The sequence below is a fragment of the Leptodactylus fuscus genome, chromosome 5, assembly GCF_031893055.1.
Source record: "Leptodactylus fuscus isolate aLepFus1 chromosome 5, aLepFus1.hap2, whole genome shotgun sequence".
In the NCBI taxonomy this organism is placed as follows: domain Eukaryota; kingdom Metazoa; phylum Chordata; class Amphibia; order Anura; family Leptodactylidae; genus Leptodactylus; species Leptodactylus fuscus.
In genome coordinates, this window is record NC_134269.1 from 71,671,594 (window position 1) to 71,699,370 (window position 27,777).

Here is a 27,777-nt window from a genome sequence, read left to right on the forward strand (position 1 = left end):
TAGTTCACATCAGTGATAACTTTATCTGTTCTTTTCTTCTGTCACGTGAACAAAAGAAGAGATTAAATAGTAAAGACTGACACCAATGGATCCTGAAGGACCATTGACTATAATGGGATCTGTTGGGTTTATTATTTGTTCTTTAGCAATTTGCTAGTTACACAGTCCTGCATGAATGAAGTCTCTGGCTTAAGTGAGAACATCGCATCGATAGTATAGATGAGACCAAGTCCAGACTAAACACTGTCCGGGGAATGGCAACATATGGTCTGTATTTCTCACTGGCTTTATACTTAGTAAGTCTAGGGGGTAGAGACAAGTGTTTCCAGGAGCAGCAATACACTTGTATATCGGCTGTATTTGGTATTGTAGCTCAGTCCAATTTGCAATACTAGACGCAATCCATGGATAAGAGGGGCACTATTTCTGGGAACAAGAGAACCTAAGAACTCTTTTAAATTCGATTTAAGGGGTATTCCCATTTGTCATAAGTGTCTAATAGGTGATAGTCCCAGAGCTAGAACTTGTATCTTTCTCAAGAGCAGGCTATCACTCCCATAGACATGAATGGAGTTTGCAACGATTGTGTGCAACCACCTCTTCATTTATTCTACCCCTGTAGTGTTGTCCAGCCGCACCTCACTGCTGGACAATACAATGGAGTAAGAGGAATTCTGTTTCTGGACATAAATGCAGGCCCCACCTCTGGGATTTGTGCCTATCAAACATTTAGGACACCCCCCTTTGGACATGACGTGCATTGATTGCATGGCACCGCTCTTTAATAATTTCAGGTGAAACTTCCCGGGCTATTTTCAGCCTTCATTTCATTGCGTCATCTTGCTTCTTTGTGATACAGTATCCCCCTCTATTACACTCTCCCTTTTCCAATTGCTCAGTTAATGCGTTGAAGACCACCGTCTATGCCTCGCGTGTTTACAGTGACTGAAGCAGATGGCTGTAGAACAATGGCAGAGTCGCTGTTATATATAACTTCTGCATTCCTGTGAATACTGTCAGACTCTGTTTTCTTTTACTATAGAACAAGACTCATCCATCCGTCAAAAGTGTGTGTCAAATCTTTGCAGGGTGACAGGGCAGATGACACGTGATGTCACCGCTGCTTTGCTGTCATTTATATAGTTTATATGACAGAATATCATGACAGCAAAGTGTCTCAAGTTAAGTGGCTTCCTGTTACTTATATAGCATCATCATATTCCTTAATGCTGAATACATAGTCATCCCCTCAGTATGTCATCAATATTAGGGGGCGTTCACACTCCCATTAGTAGTGCCTATTTCTAGCATCCATAGGGGGCGTTCATCCATTACAAAATCTTAATGGACACTAACAGAACAGTTAAAAATCCCATTGATTTCAGGGGAATTTTATCTGGTGTCTGTTTACACCAAATTCGTCACCTGTCCTTTTTTTTTTTTTTTCATGGACATAATAATGCGGGGCAGGACTTTTGGGTCCATTCAAAATAACATTACTATCTATGGCTAACAGGCAGTAACGGACGAGCATTATAAAAACGGACATCCATGGCCATGATGCTAATGTGTCCATTTTTTTTCTTTTACTGATCCATTAAATGGTTCGGTTAAAAATACACACGTTAGCATCAGTTAGTGCTGTTATAATAGGCCTCCATGTTTTTTTTTTTTTTTTCTTCTATCAGAACGGACATTCAACGGAAGTGTGAACGCCCCCTAGTTTGTTGGTGATCTGGCACCCGGGACCCCCATCAGTCAGATTTTTTTAAGTGGCATTCGGAAGAGCACTGCTTTGCTTTATAGGCTCGTAACGTCATGTTCATCTGCAGCTCTCTTCCCATTCACGTTCAGTTGCTGTATGCTATATGAGGCTATGCTTAACAGTGATGATATTGTCCGGGATCAATTCTTTATATTTAAAGTAAAGTTTCCCTTTAAATACATGCATATTTCAGAAAAGCGTGTGTTTTTATTATAGAGCCGCATGCGTTTTTGTATGCGTATTTACTGAGTAAAACGCTATGTAATCCAGTCTTAAGATTTCAGCTTTGACATTTTGAGTTTATTTCACCTGCTGCTTATCGGAGATGTAATTCTTGTCAGAATGAAGGTAACAACATTAAGAAGAAATTGCAGTGAAAGTGTTGATATAAAATAGAGGCAATTATTATCCCAGCACCACAACTCGCACACATATAATGACTTAATAATTGTTACAGAACATCAGCGTGGACTGTTTATACTGAACTTCTGTATTTCGGAAACATGATGCGCCGTCTCTTCTACAGGCAGGCTGAGATTTATGAGCATTGTGCACACTTGTGATCTTGTCCTCATTCAATTAATTGAGAGAAAAGAGAAGAAAAGTCGTCTCCTGGTTTTATGAATGAGCTTGTCAGCAGACTTAAGTGTTTCCGCTCTACGTCCTGACCGCTTGCTGCCTGGTATTATTCTTTACAGCCAGTGGATATGTCCCTGTTGAAAGATCCTTTCCAGTTTTCTGTAATAATGTTAAAATGGGAAGTTTCTCAACTTTCCAATATTCTTTTTGTTTCAATTCCTCACCATTTTCAAGGCATTAGGTCTCTGTGAATGAGATGACACTTGTTTCCTTTCAGAGACTGCAAACCCTGATACAATTATATTCAGAATCAGCAGTGTCCTGTAAGGGCAGTTTTTGGAGCAGATTGTAAGGCATTTTCCATGTCAAAACCTGCTTCAAGAAATTACTCAAATCTGCCTCGCGGCGAATCCTTTCTGCTATATTTTTTTCTTTTCTGCTAGCGGAAAAAAAAGTCTGCAGAAAAAATCCTCCCGCATAAATGAATAGGAGGCATTTTTCACATATTTTTTCCAAGAGAAGTGTCAAAATCCATTTACGATCTTTCCTTGTTAAACCTAAGGCAGATTTTATTTTGTCTCAAAGCAAACTGTTAACTGACCAGGCTGGTGCATTATATGGAATTGCCCGAGAGGTTTATATGCTTGGTGCCAATATATATGTTGTACAACACACTTTGGTCCAGATTTACTGTTGGGGTTACAACTAGACACTGGTGTAAATGTGGCATATCTAGTTTGGGCTACAATTTCTCAACATGCTAGACGTGTGGGTGTAGATTCTCAGAAAAAAGGGAGTGTGGATTAAATGTGCCATGAGGTGCCAAAATAGTGTCAAAAAATTCTGTCTCAAAGTAATCCAACATAAAGGTATACACTTATACTAGACAGTATATACAGATACACCAGATTTATCATCCAGCATCAGCCACTGTAATAAATCTGGTACATTTTCAGACTACCTGTCTAACTAATAACTAATAGTAAATCTGGGCCATGTCTAAACTGGATACAACGCTATGTAATTCTCACCTGAGGGGGCTGTGTCCTCCAAACTAAAGTTATGCTCACATCTGTATTTGGTCTGAACTTTGTAGATTCTCTCAAGATGAATGGGAAGAATACTACAGCATACAGCCAGGGGTGTAACTACCAGGGTAGCAGTGGTAACGGCTGTCACAGGGCCCAGGACATTAGGGGGCCCAACGACAGCCGCTACTGCTGCACATTTTTTTTTTTTTTTTTTAAAATAGGCCGGGCCCTATTTACTTACCGATCCTGGCTCCTGCTCACGGCCACCATTGCTTCTCCTTATGCTGAGGCTGCTGTGATAAGAAACCAGGATCGGTAAGTGAGGCTGCAGGCCCACAAACACTATTAAAGTACTCGTGGAGTCTTTTTATACCCCCAAGTGTAATGTTCCCAAGTAAGTCAACAGTGTCCATTATCATCCTTTGATATTTTTTGACCATTTCAGTCATATTTTGTGCAATTAATAAACACTTTTGCCGGGGCCCCACGTTGCAAAAATGCTTCATTATACATTAACTGTAAAGTGGATGGGATTCTGGCTAATTCCATCCACACATTGCAGGAAAAATCTGCAGTGGAAATGCTGATTCTTTTCTGCAAATCTTTTTGCAATTCTTTTTTTTTTGCAAATGGCAGCATGTCGATTATCCCTGGCAATACTGGCATTTTCCATATAGGTATAATAAAAGCAGAAAGTCCGTGGAGGAAAAGTCTGCAGATTTTTAGTGAAAAGTGCTGCATAAAAAACTCAATGCTTTTCCACAGGGTTTTTTGACTTGCTACATGGGGCCTTAAAGAATTTTTCTATTACCAACATTTATTCATAAGATAGCAGATAAGTATTCCATCTGTCAGACATCACAAGAACGGGATCCCCAAGTTCCCCGTGTGAATGGAGCAATAGTGCACATTCATGGTGGCCCACCGATCCGTTCACTTTTATGGGACTGATAGGACTCCATATGTCACACAAACTACCTCAAAAAAGGTAGACCATCTGGTGTGTATAAACGCAAAGCATACTGATAGGACTCCATATTCAACTATCTCCATGTCATAGAAGTTAATGGAGTGGTGGTTATCCATACATGCACACTATTGTCCCACCTACACAAGGGACTCAGGGACTGTCACGCTTGTGGCAGGGGATCTTATGCATAGGGTATAAGTGTTTTTAGTAGGAAAACACGTTTTTCTGATTTTCTGTCATGGATTTTAATTTTAGATTAGATTCTATTACATGCCGTGTATATTAGCTGCCTACTTTGGTTATAATACACAGCCTATTGGCCGTAATAGTCATGGATTTTCAGTAGATGATAGCACTTTACTGAAGTGATGGCTTTATTAGGAGGAGTCTTAAAATAAATGGTATATACTGTACGGACTAAAACTATTTCCAGTTGATCAATCTTTGCCATCAATCATCACCAGTTGGTTGTTAGTAACAGTTCAGATGTAACAATCCATAGCTGAGGATTTACTGGAATTTTCTCAGCAGGAGTGCCTTAGTCTTAGGGATGGCGGTGACCTGTCCATCTGTGTCACTATGTCAGTGAAGACATAGCTGCCTGTCAATGAGAAAAATGAGGTCATAGCCACAAATCACAAGGAGCCAGGTGTTCCAGCAGAACCTAGAAATGAAGTCAAGATGCTCTTGAGTACATGAAGAATGGATCTTATGTCACACACATTAATAGAATGATAAAACTAGTCAATCCACCATAACATATATGACCGGTATCTCCCTTCATCCCTTCAGTTATCATGCATGGTTTTTCAATATGTCTGGTCAATCTTGGGGTAGATTCACACATATACTGATAATGGTGCAATAGAAATATCAAAGAAAAATATATATTACATAAGAACCTATACACAATTTTCAGTTTTAAGAAATATTCTTATCCCTGCTTGTGGGGAGGCTAGGGTTATCCCTTTTGGCACAGTTGCAAATGATGGGATGACTTAACCACCAGCATGTACGAAATCCACTGACCTATTATTGTAACGTATTTACAAGTCACAAAGCTTGAGACTGAATGTTCCAACAAGTGTTTGGCCAATAACTTTCCCTAGCAGAGATCTTTGGATTTAGACCCACGTAGCAAAATGCAAAAAACCCAAAACACTGCACTTTCAAAAATGCAGCTCCCCCTCCCCCTACAATGTGTGGATAAGATTAAATAAATTCTCATTCACTTAGCTAGTACTGTAAAATGCTGCATTTTCTTTCCACTGCATTTCTGCAATTTTCTTGAGCTTTAGCCTTAAAAGATTTATCCATGGAAAAAATAACTAAACAGAGGTTGCTAAAATAAAAAAGCTGCCTTGTTCTGCTGGTCTTTACTTCCAGCCTTGACATGCACACGACATTTCTTGACATGGCCAATTACAGGTTGAGGCTGAGCACTTCTGAGGTCAGTAAGTGGCTCACTATGGGTATGCTTTTTTTTGTGCCAAGACAAACATGGACTTGGATCATTGAGAGACCAGTAAGATGTGAATGTGACTTTTTTTTTTTTCTCTTTATTTTAGGACCACTTGTTTAGCTGTTTTGAAATATATTTTTAATTCCCCAAAAAACTCCTTTAAGCCGGGGGGCTCCACGTGGCATAAAAGCCGTGATTTGTTTGTGGGCGTAAAATCCGCAGGAAAAATCGCTGTGTTTTATAGTCAGGGTAAGATGGATGGGATTCTAGTGAATCCCATGCCCACTTTGCGGTAAAAATCCTGCTGCGGATATGTCGCGATTTCCAAAACCGATGCAGTTTTGAACATCTCAGCATGTCAATTATACCTAAGGAAATGCCGGCAGTTTCCCAATAGGTAGAATTGAAACAGAAAGTCTGCAGAGGAAATGCTGCAGGTAAAATCGCAGTACGTTGCTGCTGTGATTTTTTTCCCGCAGAATTTTTTTGCTGGGGGACGCCAAGTGGGGCTTAGCCTTAAAGACGACCTTTCATGTCCTCAGGCACATGCAGTGTAATACACTGCTATAAAATTGACAGTGTACTGAATTCAGCGCACTATCGGCTTTCCCATTCTGTGCCCCCGCTGAAGAGCTATCAGTGCTGTTACCATAACTCTTCAGTGTCAGAAGGGCATTTCTGACAGTCTGTTGCGCTGTACCGTGATAGGGGGCGTTCCTTCCCACCCAGCCATGACGCTGAGCGGTGAGGAAGGCCCCCTACTCCTGATAGTATTCGTCCATAGACTAGTACTGGTGGGGCGATCCTCACTGCTCAGCATCATCCCTGGGCGGTAAGGAACACTGCCTCTCACAGTACAGCGCAGTAGATCCTACTGTGAGGAGGGGGTTCCTGACAGACTGTATTCAGTGCACTGTCAGCTTTCTAGCGGTGTATTACACCGCATGTGCCCAAGGACATGAAAGGTCCTCTTTAAAGCTAAGGCACCATGAAGCGGGCCACAGCGAAAAAGTGCTGTGTAAAAAAACACAACACGTTTCCTCAGTGCTTTTCACAGAAAGCGGAATTTCTACTTCAGTTATACCTATAGGGAAACTGCCGTGGGTATAATTGAGATGCTGCGATTTCCAACGCGACGGTTTTAGAAATCACTTCATTTCCACTGTGTATATCTTTCAGCAATGTCTGGATGAGTTCTCTAGAGGCCCGGGTTTGTCAGTTTGTGCAGGATCAAACTACATAGGGATTTTTTGAAGCCCCTACCGTGCGGGCACAGAGGACTACATTGGCACCATATACACTAAACAGTAGGTTATTCTTGCCTACTGTTAGGTTGCCTCTTTTTAACCTAATAGTAATCTAAAGTCCATAGCGAGCTGTTCCTCCTGCCATGCTTGTGTTACATTAGTGTAAGGAAATCACTTTTTCTTGTCCATACTAATAATAGAATAATACAAAGACAAAACTCCTGTGTGATGATGACCCACCAAATAAGGGTGCATTCACACTGAGTAAACGCTAGCTTATTCTGAACGTAAAACACGTTCAGAATAAGCGGCGTCTAAAGCAGCTCCATTCATTTCTATGGGAGCGGGGATACGAGCGCTCCCCATAGAAATGAATGGGCTGCTTCTTTCACTCCGTGCAGTCCCATTGAAGTGAATGGGGAGTGCCGGCGTGTACGCTCCGGCATGAGCAGAGCTTACCGTATACGCCGGCACTCCCCATTCACTTCAATGGGACTGCACGGAGTGAAAGAAGCAGCCCATTCATTTCTATGGGGAGCGCTCGTATCCCCGCTCCCATAGAAATGAATGGAGCTGCTTTAGACGCCGCTTATTCTGAACGTGTTTTACGTTCAGAATAAGCTAGCGTTTACTCAGTGTGAATTCACCCTAACTTGGTATATTTCAGCTTTTTGGCTACTAATAGAATGACATAGAGGGCGGTTTTCAGGTTTTGAGTAAAATTCAATTGTAACTACCTGCTACTTATTTTTAATGAGACAAATTATTTCTTTCAATATGAAAGGAAAAATTACCTAATCATTTCAGAGCTTTGGAAGGAAATGAGAGAAATTTCAATTACATGCTTGTTGTTTGATGTTCCTTTAAGATATGTGATGTGAAGAAAATCCATGATATCAAGTAAGGATTATTGTAATAAGAGCGGTATAAAGCTGGAACCTGTGATTACTATCTATCTTATTCAATTAAAATTGGGAAAATTATTAATTTTATCAAAAGAGCCGTGAAATTCATTAATGAGAACACCTACCTCGCATGTATTAGAATTACCAAGTTGGTCCGGAGGAAGCAGAACTTGTAACCATAGAATAGTTTCATTGTATTTAGGATATGCCCATATGAGATGTACCATACTGGATGGTGTTGGAAAAAAGGCTTTCAAAAATAGAAGTGTTAATTGACAAAGATAAACTATTAAAAGCTAAATCAAATCAATATTTTTTGATTTTTTTTTTTGTGGAGCCCCCTTTGGGGGGAGTCCTGAAATTGATATGGCCCCCTGATCTCAACATAATAAAGTCTCTCTGGGAAATACATGAAGAGACAGACTGAATCGAGCAAGCCGACGTCCACAGACGTTTTATGCTTAGTTCTCCTAGGCGTTTGGAACAACCTCCCTGCGGAGGTCCTTCAGAAAGTGTGTGCAAGTATACCTGGAAGAATTGATGCTGTAATGAAGGGAATGGCTGGTGACACCAAATATTGACTTGATGTAGATTTATTTTGACCACTCACGTAATAGTTTATTTTTGCCAATTAACAAAATTGACTCTTCTATTTTTGAAAGTATTCTTACTTTGCCCACACCTGCCTAAAAGTTATACACAGCACTGTGGCAAAAAATGACACCACGCCATTTAAATTCTTGTTCTGGGGTTCATGTTTATTTACTTCAGGTTTGTATTGCATTGAGGGCTGCAAAGTGGCACAGTGGTTTGCAATGTCTTGATTCGAATCTAGCCAAGGACAACATCTGCAAGGAGCTTGTTCTTCGTTTCTTGTTTTTTGCCAGTGGCTGTTGCCATGGCAATCACACAATTAGGTGATGATGACCAGTTATTAAGTGTCTTTCTAGTGACCCTTATTCAGACCCAGGAGTATTTCCTCTACCTACAGACTGATATCTGCAGCGACACTCCCCCTCCCCCGGGTATTTAGGCTCTATTCTACTTTCTGCATGCTGTCAGTCTATCTAAATATCTTGAGACTTGTAGATGAGAAATCTTTATTGGGGACAGAATTAAGTTCTAAGACGATTTCTCAGATTAATACCCTTTTCGTTGGTACAATTATACCACCAATCTTCGTATAGTCAATGGCTATTCATGTGGCCTCCCAAAAAAAGTTAGTGGAAAGGAGATAAAGTGGCATGTACTTTCTTAGTGTCACTGCCATTTCATTCTGTTGATGGACAAGGGTCACAATTGGACTCCCAATATTACCCAACTGGTGGTATTTTGTTGCCTTTTATCTATAAAGCTAAAGAATCCTGTAGCAAACCATATGTAAGGAATAGGATACATCCATTCAAGGAACTGCGCCAATAGTTAATCTGAATGGAAGAATTTTCCTTCACTGGAGCTTATATATCATCTTCTAAGACATTTCCAATTAATAACTGGTTGAACTGGTTAGAACTTTGCCATTCTAAATTAGCATATAGCTATGTGTACATAGTAATATGGAACCATCTAAATGAAGGATACAAAAGTTAAGTAGCAAGGGTTCCAAGAAGACACTATGGCAGGAGTCAATGTTTATCCATCTCTTGTGTGTGCTGTTTTATTTTATAGAAAATCCTGTTGAGAAATTTGTGTTGTATGAAGTGGCAGTTTGACCAAGTTCTACTACTCATTTTATTAGTCATTGCTTATTTTACTGTATGGGCTTGAACCTCAGCAAATATGTAGTAAATGCAGTTAAGGTCATGTCAATGAGATGAGCTGTACCCCCAGCACTGGCCTGTATACTAGAGTTGACCTACTTTTAGAAGAAGTCATCCATGTTTTCCTTCTCTAATACAACCTTTTGAAGTTTAGATTCTTAAGTGTTCTCTGGATTAGAAAACCTGATTTCAAAAATACTATTAGGGTGTTCTGTGCTAACCAAGGAAGGTCTACCATGGTCCCCATCTCCTTTTGGATCTTTATTAGGTGGAGTGTCTCTCTGATATCCTGGCATTGATGGGTATGCATATCATGCATTTTTTACATGCATTCCTTTTTTGCACCAAATAACCATCACTTTTTCCACTTCTTAGAAAAGTGAGTAAGGTGGAGACCCTGGTTTGCAAGGACTCCTTTGTTCAACAGGTTAACTACAATTTATGCCTAAAAACTGTCATAAGTTGTATCAGAATTTTACATCAGTTCCTGACTGGTTTACATCTTATTTATGGTGCACAAGACCTCTTGTAGTGCACCTGAATTATTAAGAGGTAGGAACTGCTTAATAATTCAGAGGTATCTCACTCCTGCAGAGGAATTAAGTGATGTACAAAGCACTAGTCTTAGTAATACCCCTAATTTCTCTTTCCGGCTGATTCTCAATGATGACTTGCAAATAGAAGACAAGAAAGCAGTCATACACCCAATGCAACTAAATCAACTAGGGCCGTTCTCTCACCTGTATTGACTTTTTTTTTTTTTTTTTTTTTTTCTTCTCAACATAGTAGGCAAGTATATAAACTGGCTATTTAGAGATGTGTTGCTCTAGCAGTTTTACTGCCCTTTCACATTCCTTCGCTGTCCATGTGCTATCCTTGAATAAATCTGACAGAACGCATACTATTTAAAGTCAGTGGAATCATTCACAATTTCACAGTTTTTTAAAGACCGAGAGGCCTCAGTGTATCGGTGGCTCCCAGCATGGTCCGTTCCTGCTGCTCTGATGTCACAGAGAATTCACAGCTGACATGGACAGCAGAAACGGACCGCGCTGGGAACCACTGGAACATCAAGGCTTCTCGGTTGGGAGTCACCGGGGCACCTGGGAGAGCTGAGTGAGTGAGTGAGTGAGTGAGTGAGTGAGTGAGTGAGTGAGTGTGTGTGTGTGTATATATGTGTATATATATGTGTGTGTGTGTATATATATACAGTGGGGCAAAAAAGTATTTAGTCAGTCACCAATAGTGCAAGTTCCACCACTTAAAGAGGACCTTTCACCATATCCGGGCACAGGCAGTTCTATATACTGCCAGAAAGCTGACAGTGCGCTGAATTCAGCGCACTGTCGGCTTTCCCGATCCGTGCCCGGTGTAAAGCGCTATCGGTCCCGGTACCGTAGGGCTTTACAGTCAGAAGGGCGTTTCTGACCATTAGCCAGAGACGTCCTTCTGCCTCGCGGCGCCAATCGCGCTGTGCTGTGGAGCCGGGAGGAACGCCCCCTCCCTCTCCTGATAATGCTAGTCTACGGACAAGCTGTGTGAGCAGAGGGAGGGGGGAGTTCCTCCCGGCTCCACAGCACAGCGCGATTGGCGCCGCGAGGCAGAAGGACGTCTCTGGCTAATGGTCAGAAACGCCCTTCTGACTGTAAAGCCCTACGGTACCGGGACCAATAGCGCTTTACACCGGGCACGGATCGGGAAAGCCGACAGTGCGCTGAATTCAGCGCACTGTCAGCTTTCTGGCAGTATATAACACTGCCTGTGCCCAGATATGGTGAAAGGTCCTCTTTAAAAAGATGAGAGGCGTCTGTAATTTACATCATAGGTAGACCTCAACTATGAGAGACAAAATGAGAAAACAAATCCAGAAAATCACATTGTCTGATTTTGTAAGAATTTTTTTGCAAATTATGGTGGAAAATAAGTATTTGGTCACCTACAAACAATCAAGATTTCTGGCTCTCACAGACCTGTAACTTCTTCTTTAAGAGTCTCCTCTTTCCTCCACTCATTACCTGTAGTAATGGCACCTGTTTAAACTTGTTATCACTATAAAAAGACACCTGTGCACACCCTCAAACAGTCAGACTCCAAACTCCACTATGGTGAAGACCAAAGAGCTGACAAAGGACACCAGAAACAAAATTGTAGCCCTGCACCAGGCTGGGAAGACTGAATCTGCAATAGGCAACCAGCTTGGATTGAAGAAATCAACTGTGGGAGCAATAATTAGAAAATGGAAGACATACAAGACCATTGATAATCTCCCTCGCTCTGGGGCTCCACGCAAAATCTCACCCCGTGGGGTCAAAATGATCACAAGAACGGTGAGCAAAAATCCCAGAACAACGCGGGGGGACCTAGTGAATGAACTGCAGAGAGCTGGGACCAATGTAACAAAGCCTACCATCAGTAACACACTACGCCGCCAGGGACTCAGATCCTGCAGTGCCAGACGTGTCCCACTGCTTAAGCCAGTACATGTCCGGGCCCGTCTGAAGTTTGCTAGAGAGCATTTGGATGATCCAGAAGAGTATTGGGAGAATGTCCTATGGTCTGATAAAATCAAACTGGAACTGTTTGGTAGAAACACAACTTTTCGTGTTTGGAGGAAAGAGAATACTGAGTTGCATCCATCAAACACCATACCTACTGTAAAGCATGGGGGTGGAAACATCATGCTTTGGGGCTGTTTCTCTGTAAAGGGGTCAGGACGACTGATCCGGGTACATGAAAGAATGAATGGGGCCATGTATCGTGAGATTTTGAGTGCAAACCTCCTTCCATCAGCAAGGGCATTGAAGATGAAACGTGGCTGGGTCTTTCAACATGACAATGATCCAAAGCACACCGCCAGGGCAACGAAGGAGTGGCTTTGTAAGAAGCATTTCAAGGTCCTGGAGTGGCCTAGCCAGTCTCCAGATCTCAACCCTATCGAAAACCTTTGGAGGGAGTTGAAAGTCCGTGTTACCAAGCGACAGCCCCAAAACATCACTGCTCTAGAGGAGATCTGCATGGAGGAATGGGCCAACATACCAACAACAGTGTGTGCCAACCTTGTGAAGACTTACAGAAAACGTTTGACCTCTGTCATTGCCAACAAAGGATATATAACAAAGTATTGAGATGAAATTTTGTTACTGACCAAATACTTATTTTCCACCATAATTTGCAAATAAATTCTTACAAAATCAGACAATGTGATTTTCTGGATTTGTTTCTCATTTTGTCTCTCATAGTTGAGGTCTACCTATGATGTAAATTACAGACACCTCTCATCATTTTTTTTTTTTTTTTTTTTTTTATGTAGATTGTGAGCCCCACATAGAACTCACAATATACATTTTTTCCCTATCAGTATGTCTTTGGAATATGGGATGGAAATCCATGCAAACACGGGGAGAACATACAAACTCCTTGCAGATGTTTTTTTGCCCTTGGCGGGATTTGAACACCAGGACTCCAGCGCTGCAAGGCTGCAGTGCTAACCACTGAGCCACCGTGTGGCCCCACCTCTCATCTTTTTAAGTGGTGGAACTTGCACTATTGGTGACTGACTAAATACTTTTTTGCCCACTGTATATATATATATATATATATATATATAATATATAATATATCCTGGGGAACCTCCTTAAAGTACAACAGAGAAAAGTGATGGGACTTTTTGTTTCTCTAATGAAAACTTGTCTGAAACTTGTAGTGAGAAACCTCAACTCATACCTAGGAGCAGGTAATATTGTATAAAGCAAAAACTAGAGTAGGTTTGTAAAGATACTAAATCAATTGTACCTGGGATCAGAGTTTTCTGTTCTGGTATTTTAGCGTCTGCCTACACATTGATTTGCGTTATTATATTGCAAATGATCTGGTGAAATAGTGGCTGAGTAATACATTCCACATATCCTGTAGTCAGTTCATCTTGTTTAACGCCTTCAGTCTAGCACAAAGACTGATCGGGGTGGAGAATCTGTCTTCTGTTCCCTAGTGATGAGTGATCAGTATTATTCTAATATAATTGTTTTATGTACCCGTATTAAACACTTCTCGCTGACTAAGTTGCCCTGCTCCTGTAATTGCTGTTTCAGGGTGTGTACAGCAGAATTCCAGGAATACATTTTGCTGTATTATCTACAGGATGATAAATCTAAGAAGATGAATTGCTTGTGACAAATATTTTATTGTGCTGTCTGATGTCCTCAATTATTAATACCGGCTTCTCCTTTATAACACCAATTTCTACTTAATTGCAGTATTCCCTGTATTGTCCGTCCATTTATTATATATGAAGCGTGTTCATTTCCATGCACATGTTCAAGGATTTATCAATCCATAACTCAATTTTATGTTAATTATCTATTTATAATAAACTGGGAACCTGGGAATTTATTACTGCTAATAAATTTAACATTTGTATTTGTCGTCCCTACGGATGCAATATGCTACTTATCGGATTGATTTGGAAGCAAGGATGTAACTAGAAAAGGATTGACCCGTCGCAGACTTTTGAATGGTTGTTTCTTCTCCCCCACTTCTCTGATCAACCACCCAGATTCTGCAACCTTTATCAACCATGCTTATTTATATAGTTAGTGTGGTTGGAAAAAAGACTTATGTCTATCAAGTTCACCCAGGAGATGGAAAAGGGCCTGACATTCTATACAATTCCTTAAGCATCAATGCCATTTTGCTCTAAAACGGCGTCTAATCTTTCTTTGAAGTTGTCAGCTGTGACCATCTTTTGGGGGCGGCTATTCCACAGATTCACAGTCCTTACAGCAAAGAAGCCTTGGTGGCTCTTGAACTTTTTTTTTTCATTCCAGATGGAGGGCATGCCCCCACTGTCTTATGAGGGGGTTTTACATGGAATAGCTATCCCATATCTTTTGTATGTGTTATACAAGGGGGATACCCAAAAGTTTCCAGAAAAGTTGTTATTGAAGTGTGTATTTATTTTTTTGTACAAAATTCCTTCAATCGCCTTCAAAATACTCTCCTTTAGTGGCAATACACTTGTCAAATCTCGTCTGCCATTGTTCAAAACGTTTTTTAAACTCATCTACTTTGATGTGTGCAAGCGCCTCCATTGTTTTCCTCTTCATCTCCTCCACGTCGGCGAAACACTTCCCCATGAGGTTCCTCTTCATTCGTGGGAATAAAAAAAGTCACTGGGAGCCATATCAGGTGATTAGGGTGGGTGGGGAAAGACAGCCATGCCGTTTCTTGCCATGAAAGTGATCACCGAGATGGCGGTGTCGGCTGGGGCATTGTCAAGGTGGAAAAACCAATCACCAGACTGCCACGGTTGATCAACTGGAACGCGGTTGATCATCAATTGACATTTCACCATTTTTAAAGCAGGTGAACCATGAGTAAACTTGAGCTTGACACATAGCATCATCCTTGAAAGCGGTCTTCAATATTTGAATGGTTTCCGATGCTTTTTCCCGAGCAGAAAGCAAAACTTCTCAGCCGCGCGCTGCTCATAAAACTTCTCCATGAAGAAAAACGACGGCTGGACAAAACAGCTCTTGCAATTTTCTTGCAAAATTCACTGCGGGTAGACGAAACCTTCCACATCAACACCGCTTGGCACACTGACTGAGAAGGCGTAGTTGAACAAATATCTAGCTGCAGAATCACGTACTATGAAAACTGCGCACGCAGCAGCCTCATTCTGGAAACTTTTGGGTCCATAGCAGTTAATAGCCAAATAACAAGAAAAAAATTCAATGTTTATTTGTCAAAATTTCTCACTGTTAGGCCCGGTTCACATCTGCGTTCGGGAAGCCTGCTCGGGGACCCCCCCAAACGGAAACCTATACACATTAAAAAGCGGATACTTAGGAAACTTATGGACCCCATAGACTAAAATGGGGCTCGTGTGGTTTCTGGCTCTGTTTCAGCACAAAATATGCAGAGAGAAAGGTCCTGCAAGCAGCACTTTTCTCTCCGCATGTTTCATGTGGAAACTACATGAACCCCATTATAGTCTATGGGGTCCGTGGGTTTCCTTATGTAACCGCTTTTTAATGCATATAGGTTTCCGTTTGGTGGTGGGGGTGGGGTTGTCCCGAAGCAGAATGGAAACCCGAACGCAGGTGTGAATCGGGCCTTAGTCCTCTGTGATCATGTGCGATAACTAGGTTGACTGCCTCCATAATGATATCACGTGGCTACACTGTCTTATGGTTGTGGAATGTTACATGCCATTGGACTAAGAAAACATGTGGCCTAGAGCCTTTGTATAATGTAGCCCCATGCCAAAAAACATGGTTTCTTTACTGCACTGTACTGTGGAATGCTCTGCCTGAAGAAATTGGAATAGTTCATTAATTGAAGGAAGGCAGGGCCTAGATACCTGTCTTGAAATTCTGGGCACTACATTGCTGAAGTTGAGTCATTGATGAAGGCATTTATTCTGATTGACATATTTGGAGCTTGATATGAATATTATTATGTTGCTGTCTTCTGGGTCAAGGGCTAGAGTTTATACAGCCTTTTAAAGTTGATGGCCTATTTGAAGGGGGCGCAGTGCTTGGGCAAGTGATGCAATCTTTCTCAGTTTTTTCATAGTTCTAGAACAGACTTATTACTCAGAACACTGTTCAACCCACAAAATGGCCACTACTAAATGTACAGAATTCTGAGAACGAATAGTGTCCTGGACCAAAGAAAATGCTGAAGAGGCTGCAAACCTAACCCAATTACCTAAAGCCCCACATCATGGAAACTGTTTTTCCTGTTATGAAAATGTCACAGAAACAAAATGCAGCGGTTTACAGTACCAACAAAGTGAAGGAGGTTATGGCTAAACCTATTCACACATTTCAGAAAAAAATGCTGCAGAAAACCTGCGTTTGAAAAGGTAGCATGTCATTTATACCTGCAGAAGCGCTCATGTGTTCCCTAGAAGTTTAATAAGAAGAAAATCCGCAGAGGAAACTCTATGAAAAGTGATGCATTTCTGCTGCAAGTTTTATTCCACATTTTTTTTTTAGCAGCTTTTCAGAATGTGGGGTCTTGGCCTGAAACGGCTAAATGACATTAATACTGGGAGTTGGACCCCCAATACTATGTTTAGTTTAAAGGGGTTCTATCATTTAGAAACCTTTTACAATAAATACACATATTTTTTTCTTACTTTTATTATTCTGATCCGTTCCTGAGGAATTTCTTCTTTCTTCCTTATGCAAATGAGTTTTCCCGCAGCACTGGGGGTGTTCCCAGCGCTCAAAAAGCACTGGGGGTGTTCTCAGTTATGCTTGAAAACTCTTCATCGAAGGCCTCTGTCTTCTTCACTGTCTCAGTCTTCTTCTCTTGCGCTCCTTCTTCTCTTGCGCTCCTTCTTCTCTGGGTCCAAAAGCGCCGACTGTCCTTGTCCGTTGGCCATTTTCCTATGGGACAAACGAGAGAGGCCACAGGAAAATGGCTGACGGACATGCGCAGTTGGTGCTTATGGACCCAGAGAAGAAGAAGAAGCGCGAGAGAAGAAGGTTGAAGCAGTGAAGAGGACTGAGGCTGTTTGAGTGGAGAGGAACACCCCCAGTGCTGCGAGAAAACTCATTTACATAAGGAAGTAAGAAGATATTTCTCAGGACCGGCGAGGTGGATCATAATAATAAAGGTAAGAGAAGAATAGACTTTCTTAAGGTTATTCCTACATGTATTTATTGTAAAAAGGGTTTCTAAATGATTGAATCCCTTTAAATACAATTGCGTCAAAGAGCGCATGTCTGAATTTTTGAGATACCTATTTTATGTAACCTACTTTGTGAGTTACACAGTGTTAGAAGTAAACTTTTTATTTGAGACTCTTAGCCGCCAAACCCTAAATTAACATTCGTTATGTTTATGACATTTTACTAAAACACTCTTTAATTAAAATGTAAAAATGTCCTTTCAAAAAAGACTAAAATTTAATTAAACTGTCATATTATTTGCGGAATGTATTTTAATTGGCACCTTTTATCTGAACGAGGTGACATTTTATTTCTTTATAGTTCAGTTTGGCAATTCTTATGTAACTAGAGTGGTGCACAAAAGCTGTGAGTTATTTACAATGCACGGATGTCATGTTTGGTGCATTAGTTATATTCCACTGCGTATTGCTTATTTACTTCATATATAATTGACCTTGTTAAAGGGACAGAAGAGATGACAGTTGCAGTTAGTTATTTCCTTTTCTTCTTTGAGTACCATTTCACAATTTGTGTATGTATAATACATGTTTGTATAGATATGTATATACAGCACAAAGTATGTAGTATATTGTACTTTTGTAATAAAACGCTATAATTTACTGATTCTGACTAATTCTACATGTAAGACTTTTGCGATTCAGGCAGGGTATCCAGGAACGGAACCCTAATAGAACACAAACCTATGACCTTTGTGGATGATTCAGTTTCTTGGTTTCTATCAAGATTTGTTGACAATTATTTAAAAAGAGGTTGGGGGTGAAATGCAGAATCTTTTCTCATAGGTTGTGTCTGATTTCAGCCTCTGATATTTTACAACGGGAATACTTATGTCACTAATGGAGAATGTATATAAATGTTCTCTATATTAAGTAACATAGTCTTGAAGAAATCCATATAAATGTAGCTGTACAGTAATTTGCCTTCTATTCAGAAACCTCCAACCCCCTGTGTTTTATTTGGCAGCAGCAATGTAAAAACACAAAGTAACATTTGTTTCTCTCGGTGTTGTCATTTTTATCAAATATTCCAGCTTATGGTATTGTGATGTGATATATATGGCATTGTTTTTTCGTAACATCCACAAATTACATTGCTGTCTGCTGGCAGTGTTCTGCTCAAGGGCGTCACATATCAACGTAAGGTCTTATGTCAGTGTTTTGTATCTGTAAGCCAACACCAGAAGTGGAGACTAGACAGAGGAGAGGTAGACTATATGGCCAAAGGTATTGGGACACCTACACATTACACATACAGGACATCTTATGACTAAATCCATAGGCATAACCATATGCAGGTAAAACTGCTTCCACTCTTCTGGCTTTTTATGTTGGAGTGTGTCTGGGAATTTTTTTCAATTCATTCCAGAAGAACATTTGTGAGGTAAGACAACATTGGACCAAGGGACCTGGCTTAAGCGGTGTTCACACTACCGCCGCTATCCGCCCCTGGCCAGCGATCAGCTTTAAAACCCACTTATTTTAATGGGTTTTTAAAGGTGACGGCTGGTGTCCGTATGCAGCCTCACCGCCTGGAAACCGGTTTTTTTTTTAAATTTTTTTTGCACAGACACAAAGTCCTGCATGTATGACTTTGTGTTTGTGCAAAAAAAAACCCAAAAAAAACGTTTCCAGGTGGAGAGGCCGCATCCGGGGTGCAAATGAATGGGTTTTAAAGCTGACAGATGGCAAGCTGTCCCTTGTTCAGTTTCCCCGGGTTTTAGGACGGAAATCCCGGGGCAGACAGCAGCGGCAGTGTGAACGCCGCTTTACAGTCTCCATTCTAGTTCATACCAGAGGTGTTTTATTGGGTTAAATTATGGCATTGTGCGGGCCATTCAAGTTCTTCCACAGCAAAGATTGTCTTTCCCTTCACTGGCACTAACACTGACCAAAACGTTGACTTGTGAATAACGCTGCAGGTTAATACAAATGTAATATGTAAGATGACATCACTCCGCCCCCAGTGCACCAACTGAAAATTAGAAAAATAGTCTAGAATATGAATATATATTAGTCATCTACTGATATCCTGAAGCCGTACCTTGTCATGTAATCTCACCATTTGGTCTACAGATATTACAATCTACATATTACACCTTTCTACCTACATTTTCTACGTTCCATACAGTATTATATAGTTGTTTACAGCACTCGATACAGCATAATTGTAAAATATATGTGATCTTTTTATCATATTTTTACTAATGTTATATCTGTGATTCCAGGTTAGAGTCTTCTAGTATGAAACATTAGATTTTGCATTGCATCTCTTATATGTACGTCATTGACAGCATTAAAATTCGTCTTTTCCAGTAGCGTGTAATGAGATCTAAGTGGAGTTGTAATGGTTTACTGCCCAGATCTGTGTTTATGAAGATGCACACGTCTTCATCTGAGCTTTCATATTGTGAATAGATGAGATAATTTTAAGAAGAAAGAGAAATGTGTTATCGAAAATGAAAGTGTAACAAACTGACAGCAATGTGGTTTATTGAAGGGCTTGTCAGTTTCAGATAACCCATTGTATTATCTTCTATTCGGGCATTCTGAGCTGTTTATGACACCGCTAGTATCGGCACATTACCGTGTGAAACATCGCTGCGGAGTCCAGGGAATCGGGACTGAGTGCTGATATTATGGGATGTGATGCTGCACTGGTTGGCATTTCTTATTGTGAATTTACAGATTGTGTGAATAAAAAAACACATCCCAAGTAAACCTATATATTGTATATACGTGTGTGTATGGATAGATAGATACATGGAAAATAGCCAGTGCCCAATGGTAGAGGGTAGTATCCCCATACATAGTATTTAGTTAAGCAATATCTTGCTGGATACCTCCTGGAGTTTATGTATCATACTACACTCATGCACCTGGCAATGTAATCCAGACAACTTTAAAAGTACGTGTAGTGTTGAGCGAACCCAAACTGCAAAGTTCGGGTCCGTGCTTAACTTCCTGGGTTCGGGTACCAGCTCTAAAATTTGGGTGCGGCTCATCAGTAAAGCTGATTGGCTACTCAGCAGTTAACCAATCAACCAGCGTTAAGCCCACAGACATCACAAATATACCCAGTATGGTCATGGCTGTGATTGGCCAGGCAGGACATGTGACCCCTCTGTATAAGTGGTGGGGTTACAGATGCTGTCCACATTCCAGATAGTTAGGCTAGGTAGGGAGAGGCTGCAGCTGGAGATGGGGACAGTCAGGGCTTTAGCTGAATTTAATAATTGTCCTTTTCAGGGCAGTACAGAGAGGCAGGGAGAAGAGCCAGATACTATGTGGGGCAGTTACTTAGAAATAATAGTTACGCTAGGTTCACACAGCATCTGGACTCCGTTATCAGGTTTCCATCTTCTGCATGCAGAAGGCGGAAACCTGTCATGCCGAGTCCAGCCGTGAGCGCCGGTGAGCGTTTTGAGCTCTCTACGGCGAAACCATTTTTTAAAAACCGGACACAAAGTTCTGCATGTCTGACTCTGTGTCCGGTTTAAAAAAGACGGTTTTGCCACGTAGAGCGTAAAACGCTCACCGCCGCTCACGGCTGGACACTTTTCAAACCCATTCAAATGAATGGGTTTGGAAAGATGCCAGCAGGTTTCCATCTCCTGTCCAGTTTTGTGCAGGAAACGGAAACCTGCAGAATGGAGTGCCGGGAGCAGATGTGAATGAGCCCTAAACTGTGTGTGTATACCCACCATGCTTATCACATTTAGATAAGGTGGTGGCGGAAACAGTGATACCTCAGCCCAACAGATTTACTATAACGTGTGCCATTGGCACAAGATACAGCTAAAATGTATACCAGCCCCTGGTACGGAACCTCCCGCCATACAACAAAATTATTGAAGCAAGTCTGTTATCAGAACCCATATCAGCCCAGACCCACAGACAGATAGGTTTGGGTCACCTGAATCACACAGTGCTTTCCCCTTGTGACTCAATGCCTCCGATGCTGAAATTTTTGTGAATGTAAATAATTCTGGTGCATCTGCCACAGCGCTCATAATTGACCAGTGTACAATGCACCACTCTTAAAGGGATCCTATCATTTAGAAGCAGTAAGTAAACGGCCATTTTCTTGTAGCCTGTGGGCATGCGCAGTCGGCTTGTTTCAAGTTTCAAAGCCTGCGCCGGAAGAACACAGGAAGACGACCTTCCTGAAGAAGATAGTGGATTCTCTGGAGATTTCTCTCGCAGCATTGTGGACACCCCAGTGCTGTTTGAGCGCTGGGGCCCGCCCCCAGTGCTGCAGGAGAACTCATTTGCATAATGGCGAAAATCGGGATTTCTACGGAACGGCGCTGCGGAGAAGACATCTAAAGGTAGGAGACAAATAGCCTTTCTTAAGGCTGTTCCGACGTGTTAGGGACAAAAAATTGCTTCTGAATGATAGGATCCCTTTAATAAATTTCAGTTATTTCCAGTATTGTTCAAATTTGTTCACTTTGGGAATGTTTACTTGGAGTAAGTGTCAGCAATTGATGAATGTGCCTAAGGTATATGTAAGCGTATGACTTCAGCTGTATTACTATTACTTCTCCAAGTCTTCCTGAATTGACAATAGAAAAATGCAGCCATTACAGCCCTTATTTTCCCTATAGCCATCCAAAAGTGGCAATTTGTAGTTGTCACTTTTGGAAAACGGAGAAGACCTAAAATGATATAACCTAACAAAATAATGAATGGAATCAATAGACTAACGGCTATTGGGGACTACATATATTATAATCTAAAATACCAGTAAATATTACTTTTACTGGTCTTTTATTACATGTCAAGGTGAAATTCGGTACGAAGTGTATGTATATGTGAGCTGGTGCTGATAGAGCCTGGCTGTACCTCCATACAGGAAGCGGCCTACTAGTCAAACAATATCCACATTTTATTCCAAGCAGATGACTATTTTGTCCAGAGAGTAGAATAACTTGATTTTGGCGGCTGTAATTGGGAACTGAAAACCTTATCGTTTCTGCTGAGAACAAGCTCTTGAAATGTGGCTATGGTCTGTGGCTTCCTCCTGGTTCTGCATCTGGAGTTAATGTATATATTGTTCAAACAGAAAGCGAATGATCTGAATGAGAGATACGCATGTGGTCCTTGTTTTATATGCTGGTTACACTTACAGAGGGAAAGAACATATGGAGACCATAGAAATCCTGATAGCAGTCTTCAGATGTATTATTTATGTTACTTACGAGGATTCTCCTCCTTTGTATAAGAGTATGTACAGGTTGAATATCCTATTGTATATCTTGTCTTTATGTTCTCTATTCATATTTATGCATTATATTCTTCAAGAAAACTATAAAAACATTGGGTTTGTGACTTTTTAAATAACATTTCTTCAAACCTTTTGCGTCAGTGGTGTTTTCCTCCACCCTCGCCACAGATAATGTCATGGAGACCAATGATGAAAATGGCCTTCACAGCTAAATGGGACACATTGGGCATTTATTCCAGTGGAAAGCCAGAGCATTTTTAACCTTTTTGTATTCATATCTGGCAATTCAGGGTTACCCACATTGCACTCAGTCTGATTTTCATATCCAGAAAAAATATAATTATTTTTGCTTTGTTTCATTTGCCTACATGGCACTATTGTGGGTTTTGGGAGACCTTATGGACCCTACAGAATGCCTTTAAGAGCAACCTCTACTGGCACAGGAGTTCAAAGAAGACCAGCTTAGGTGGTGGTCACATCTGTGGGTTGGTTATTTCCATTTTTCTGATCCATAATAGCTGGTCTGCAGCTTTTCGGCACAGAAGCCATGGCAATAATGAAGAATCTGTGAATATTAAATTCTACAGAGTGTTTGTTTTCTTCTGGAGTGTGTGAGTGTTGTATAAAATACTCGATTTATATGCATTGTCAGTAGCATTTCAGCAGATTCTGTCAAGATGTAGGCATGTAATTTGTGTGCCAAATAATGTGTTCTTCTGAATCTTCCACAGCAAGTACAAATACCCCCCAGGCCCATTCTATCCTTTGCAGTTTGGGCGGGGGCATTTTCAGTATGGGCCACTTCAAAGGAAAGGGAATTTGGAAAAAAACGAAAATTATGTTTGGCCACTTTATATACAAAGGAGTATATCATCATCATAATTTTATTTTATTTTTTTAAATAGGAAAGTTTTTTTTATCTACTTTAATGTCCGTAAAGATTGAGCCATAAACCAGACTAAACCATTGTGATGGATAGATAAATCTGTCATGGATAGTCTGTTAGGATAGAAGTAGTGTGTCCTGAGAAAGAGGGACCGTCCTGCTTAGAATGGGACATTATTTCACTCTCCCTGCCCACTATATGCCATAACATTGAGTAGTTTGCACTTGTGATATTACTGCTGTTTTTATAGACAGACAGTACAAAGCAAAGTAGGTTTGAAAAAAAAAAAGTGCCAAAAACCAGATTATTCCAATAAAGTACTGAAATCCGTACATTGCACTAAGACTATTACTCTGCCTGGTGGTAGAAATCTTGTTAGTGGCTTAGGTGTTTCGTATTTGCCTTGTACGTAAGGCTTTTTTTTTTTTTTTAAATCTTTAAAGGATTTGATGCGACTATATGTGGCAAACCCTGCTTGTTACACATCTAATAGAGGTCACTTTTATGCAGGCTACATGCTTACAGACAGGTATGTTATATGGAAGGATGTGGTGTAACTGATAGGATTTTTCGCTGGTACTGCATATAGAATAATAACGGACGCTTTCTAATGATTAACTTTGTCTTTGTAAAGTGGCTGAGGATATTATTTAGGGTTATTTAGTACACTCTTTGGGGATGTGTATGTTTACATATGTGAGTATACATAGAGGTTCTTTATAGTTAAAAGTGCAGCGTTTTTAGTATTCATCTCTATATGGTATTTTGTTTTCTGAACTTCCAGAATTTCATGTATTTAGGGTAAAATGAAAGAAATCCTGAAAGCACAGTGAGAATAGAGGCATAGCAGTGGGACAGTACTAGGATTTTATGATGTCCGGCATTGCACGTGCAATATTGGGTGTGACTTTTCAGCTTTTGTATGATATGGTATCTCAAACGCCCCAGTGCAAGATAATTAAAGTCACACAAAAAAGACTTTGTCTCATTCTATTGAGAGCTTATGTTATGAAAGAAAGGGATATTCTCATAGAAGCGTCAGGTGTGTTTTCTCTATACTGAATATTTCTTGAAGTTTCTTGGCCCTATTCAGCATTTACTTGCTGCAGTGCTCCCTAGTAATGTGGTCAGGCTTGTTGGAGGAGCTCAGCCAAGACAGCCATTGTCTATCTGCTGCATTAATATACATACAGCATATAGAAAGTGATGTAAAGATTAGTGCTTGTTTTCTCTAAAGTAATGTGAACAGTGGCGTAACTAGGAATGGCGGGGCCCCGTGGCGAACTTTTGACATGGCCCCCCCATTCCTGACCGACACCGAAGACCTTGACCGACCGACCCCCCCCCCCGCCACATTCCTGCGCGCTCTATTATGTCCCTCAGTGGCCCCTGCACACAGTATTACAGCCCATTGTGGCCCCTGCACACGGGATTATGTCCCATAATGAACACCCATGAACAATTATTATACTCTGGGGTATTTTCAGACCCCAGAGTATAATAATCGGAGACTGAGGGGAGATACAGACATAAAAAAAAAGTTACTTACCTGTCTCCGTCTCCGCTGCAGTCTTTGGTGGTGTTGGCCATCTTTAATAACACACGGATGTCACATGACATTTCATGCCCTCCCTCCATCTGCCCCCAGTTTCATGCACCCCTCATCTCTACCCCCATTTTCATGTCCTCCCCTCCATCTCTGCCCCTAGGTTACTGTTGCTCCTCAATTGCTCCACACCACACATACATACACACTCACACACACTCTCCATCCTGCATCTCACATCCCCCCTCCCCTTCAGTACAATACAATACAATACACAGAGCGCCCCCTGACTACTATTAGACAGTCATTAGTAACAGCAATTGCAGGCAAGTCTGAATACAAACAATGTGTAGAGTACTGATCCATCTACTGACACTGACCCCCCCCCCCTCCTCCTAATACACAGATCTCAGGACTCTGTCCTCTCCTCCTAATACACAGCTATTAGGACACTGTCCTCTCCCCTCCTCCTAATACACAGATATCAGGACACTGTCCTCTCCCCTCCTCCACACCACACATACATACAAACACACATACACACTCACACACAGACACACACACACACTCTCCATCTTGCATCTCCCTTCCCCCCTCCCCTTCAGTACCTAGCAGCACATCTCTCCTTCTCTTCATCTCCTGCAGGACTGCACGGGCTATAAAGACACACCCACCTAGTCATGTGACGGCTGACGTCACACAAGACCCTTCATCTACAGGTCCTACAAGCTTTCCCCTGATCTTATCGCAGTTACAACAGTTTGTCAGTGATAAGAGCAGGGGTAGCTGTCGCCGGGCCCCTAATGTCCCGGGCCCTGTGGCAGCTGCCTCTGCTGCTATGGTGGTAGTTACGCCACTGCTTATACATGTTACTAGTAGAAAGTTTTTATGTATATACCCTATGAAAAAGTCTGACTGCACAGACTTTTAGTAACTTGTCACAGTTTATAATCAACTAGGATTTCTATCGAGCAGAAAAGCTACAATAATCTGTTCCGGTGTGTCATTACCTTTTCTTTTCCTTTTCTAAGGGAAGCCGCTTCATCTCTTGCATTAGGCAGCCACATTATTTGCTAATTCATAATATCACGTTCGCATTGGCTCTCTTTACAAATCACTTCTGAACATAGAGAGAAGAAAATAAAACTACCCGCGATTCACTGTAGGAGCTGTTAGAAGAATGCAGGTACTGTGAATAGCAGCCTGGATTGTGGGAATGACATTCATATAGAAATCTAATGGACATTGTAAGCCCGACATGTTCAATATATTCAATACATTCTAGTTATGCATTCCTTTAATAGAATAGTTACAAGCGTACAGTTATGCAACCTTTTTTTCATTGTAAAAGAGCTAAAAGTATGAATTTTGTAAGTAGCTCTGACTGTGTTATCAAACCATTATTTATTTATTTTTTTCAAATTTTAACCCCTTCCCGCCGATGGCACTTTTTGACTTCCTGACCAAGCTCGATTTTTCAAAACTGACATGTCACTTTATGTGGCAATAACTTTGGAACGCTTTAACTTACCAAAGTGATTTTGAGATTTTTTTTTTTTTTTTTTTTTTTTTTGTAACACATTGTACTTCATGTTAGTAGTAAATTTTGGTAGATATGTTTTGTGTTTAATTATGAAAAAATAGGAAATTTGGTGGAAATTTTGAAAAATATGCATTTTATAAAGTTTGAAATGATGTGCATTGCATGCAGATAGTCAGACCGCCAAAATTATATCATAAATCACTTGTCCCAGATCTCTGATTTATGTCAGCATCAAACTTTAGTCACCCTTTTATTTTTTACGGACATTATAGAAGATTTACAAGTGAAAAAACAATATTCAAAATTTTCAAGAAACTTCCAAAGCCCATTTTTTAAGGGACTACCGTATACACTCGAGTATAAGCCGAATTTTTCAGCACAATGTTTGTGCTGAAAAAGCCCCCCTCGGCTTATACTCGAGTCAAGCAAAGAATTTTTTTTTTTTTTTTTTTTGGGGGGGGGGGGGGGGTCTATGATCAGCCGCAATAGTAATGTATAGAATCTCCCATAAAATAGTGGGAAAAAAAAGATGCTTTAAAAAAAAATATAATAAAAAAATAAAGTAAATAAAAGTTCTAAATCCCTCCTTTCCCTAGAATACAGTACATATAAAAGTAGAAAATTACTTTGAAACACAAACACATTAGGTATCCTTGTGTCTGAAAGTGCCCGGTCTACTGAATATAGTGTATCTGCATTGCTCCTGTTCTGTCGGGAAGGGGTTAATAGGAGCACTGCAGATACCCTATATTCAGCCAGGCTGAATTCCAAGTGGGGGGAAAAAAAACTCAGTCCTCAAGCTCAGGGAAGGAGCAGACAGACAAAACACCCCCTCCCCTTCCCCAGCACCCAGCAACTACTGCACCCAAAAACTCCGACCATTTTAATTTTTGAATTTTTCCAGTAGCTGCTGCATTTCCCCCCTAGGCTTATACTCGAGTCAGTAAGTTTTCCCAGTTCTTTGTGGTAAAGTTAGGGGCCTCGGCTTATATTCGGGTCGGCTTATACTCGAGTATATACAGTAATCCAGTTATGAAGGGGTTTTGAAAGACCCTTGTATTAAACCCCCCCATAAATCACCCCATTTTCAAAACTGCTCCCCTTAAATAAGCCAAAACAACATATACCTAGTATTTCAACTCTATAAGTGCTTA

The 27,777-nt window shown here is 40.8% G+C and overlaps 1 protein-coding gene across 2 annotated transcripts in view; it reads left to right on the forward strand.

Annotated features, from left to right (window-relative positions):
* Positions 1-27,777, forward strand: part of HOMER2 (homer scaffold protein 2) — a 167,797-nt gene that overhangs the window by 7,192 nt on the left and 132,828 nt on the right. Inside the window, exon 1 of one of the 2 annotated variants that reach the window (XM_075273412.1) lies at positions 24,013-24,063. The exons of the other annotated variant lie outside the window; for it this stretch is intronic. Coding sequence (XP_075129513.1) covers positions 24,050-24,063 — 14 coding nt within the window. The 5' untranslated portion in view covers positions 24,013-24,049. Of the gene's footprint in view, positions 1-24,012; positions 24,064-27,777 lie in introns of those variants that run through there. 2 annotated transcript variants of the gene reach the window in all.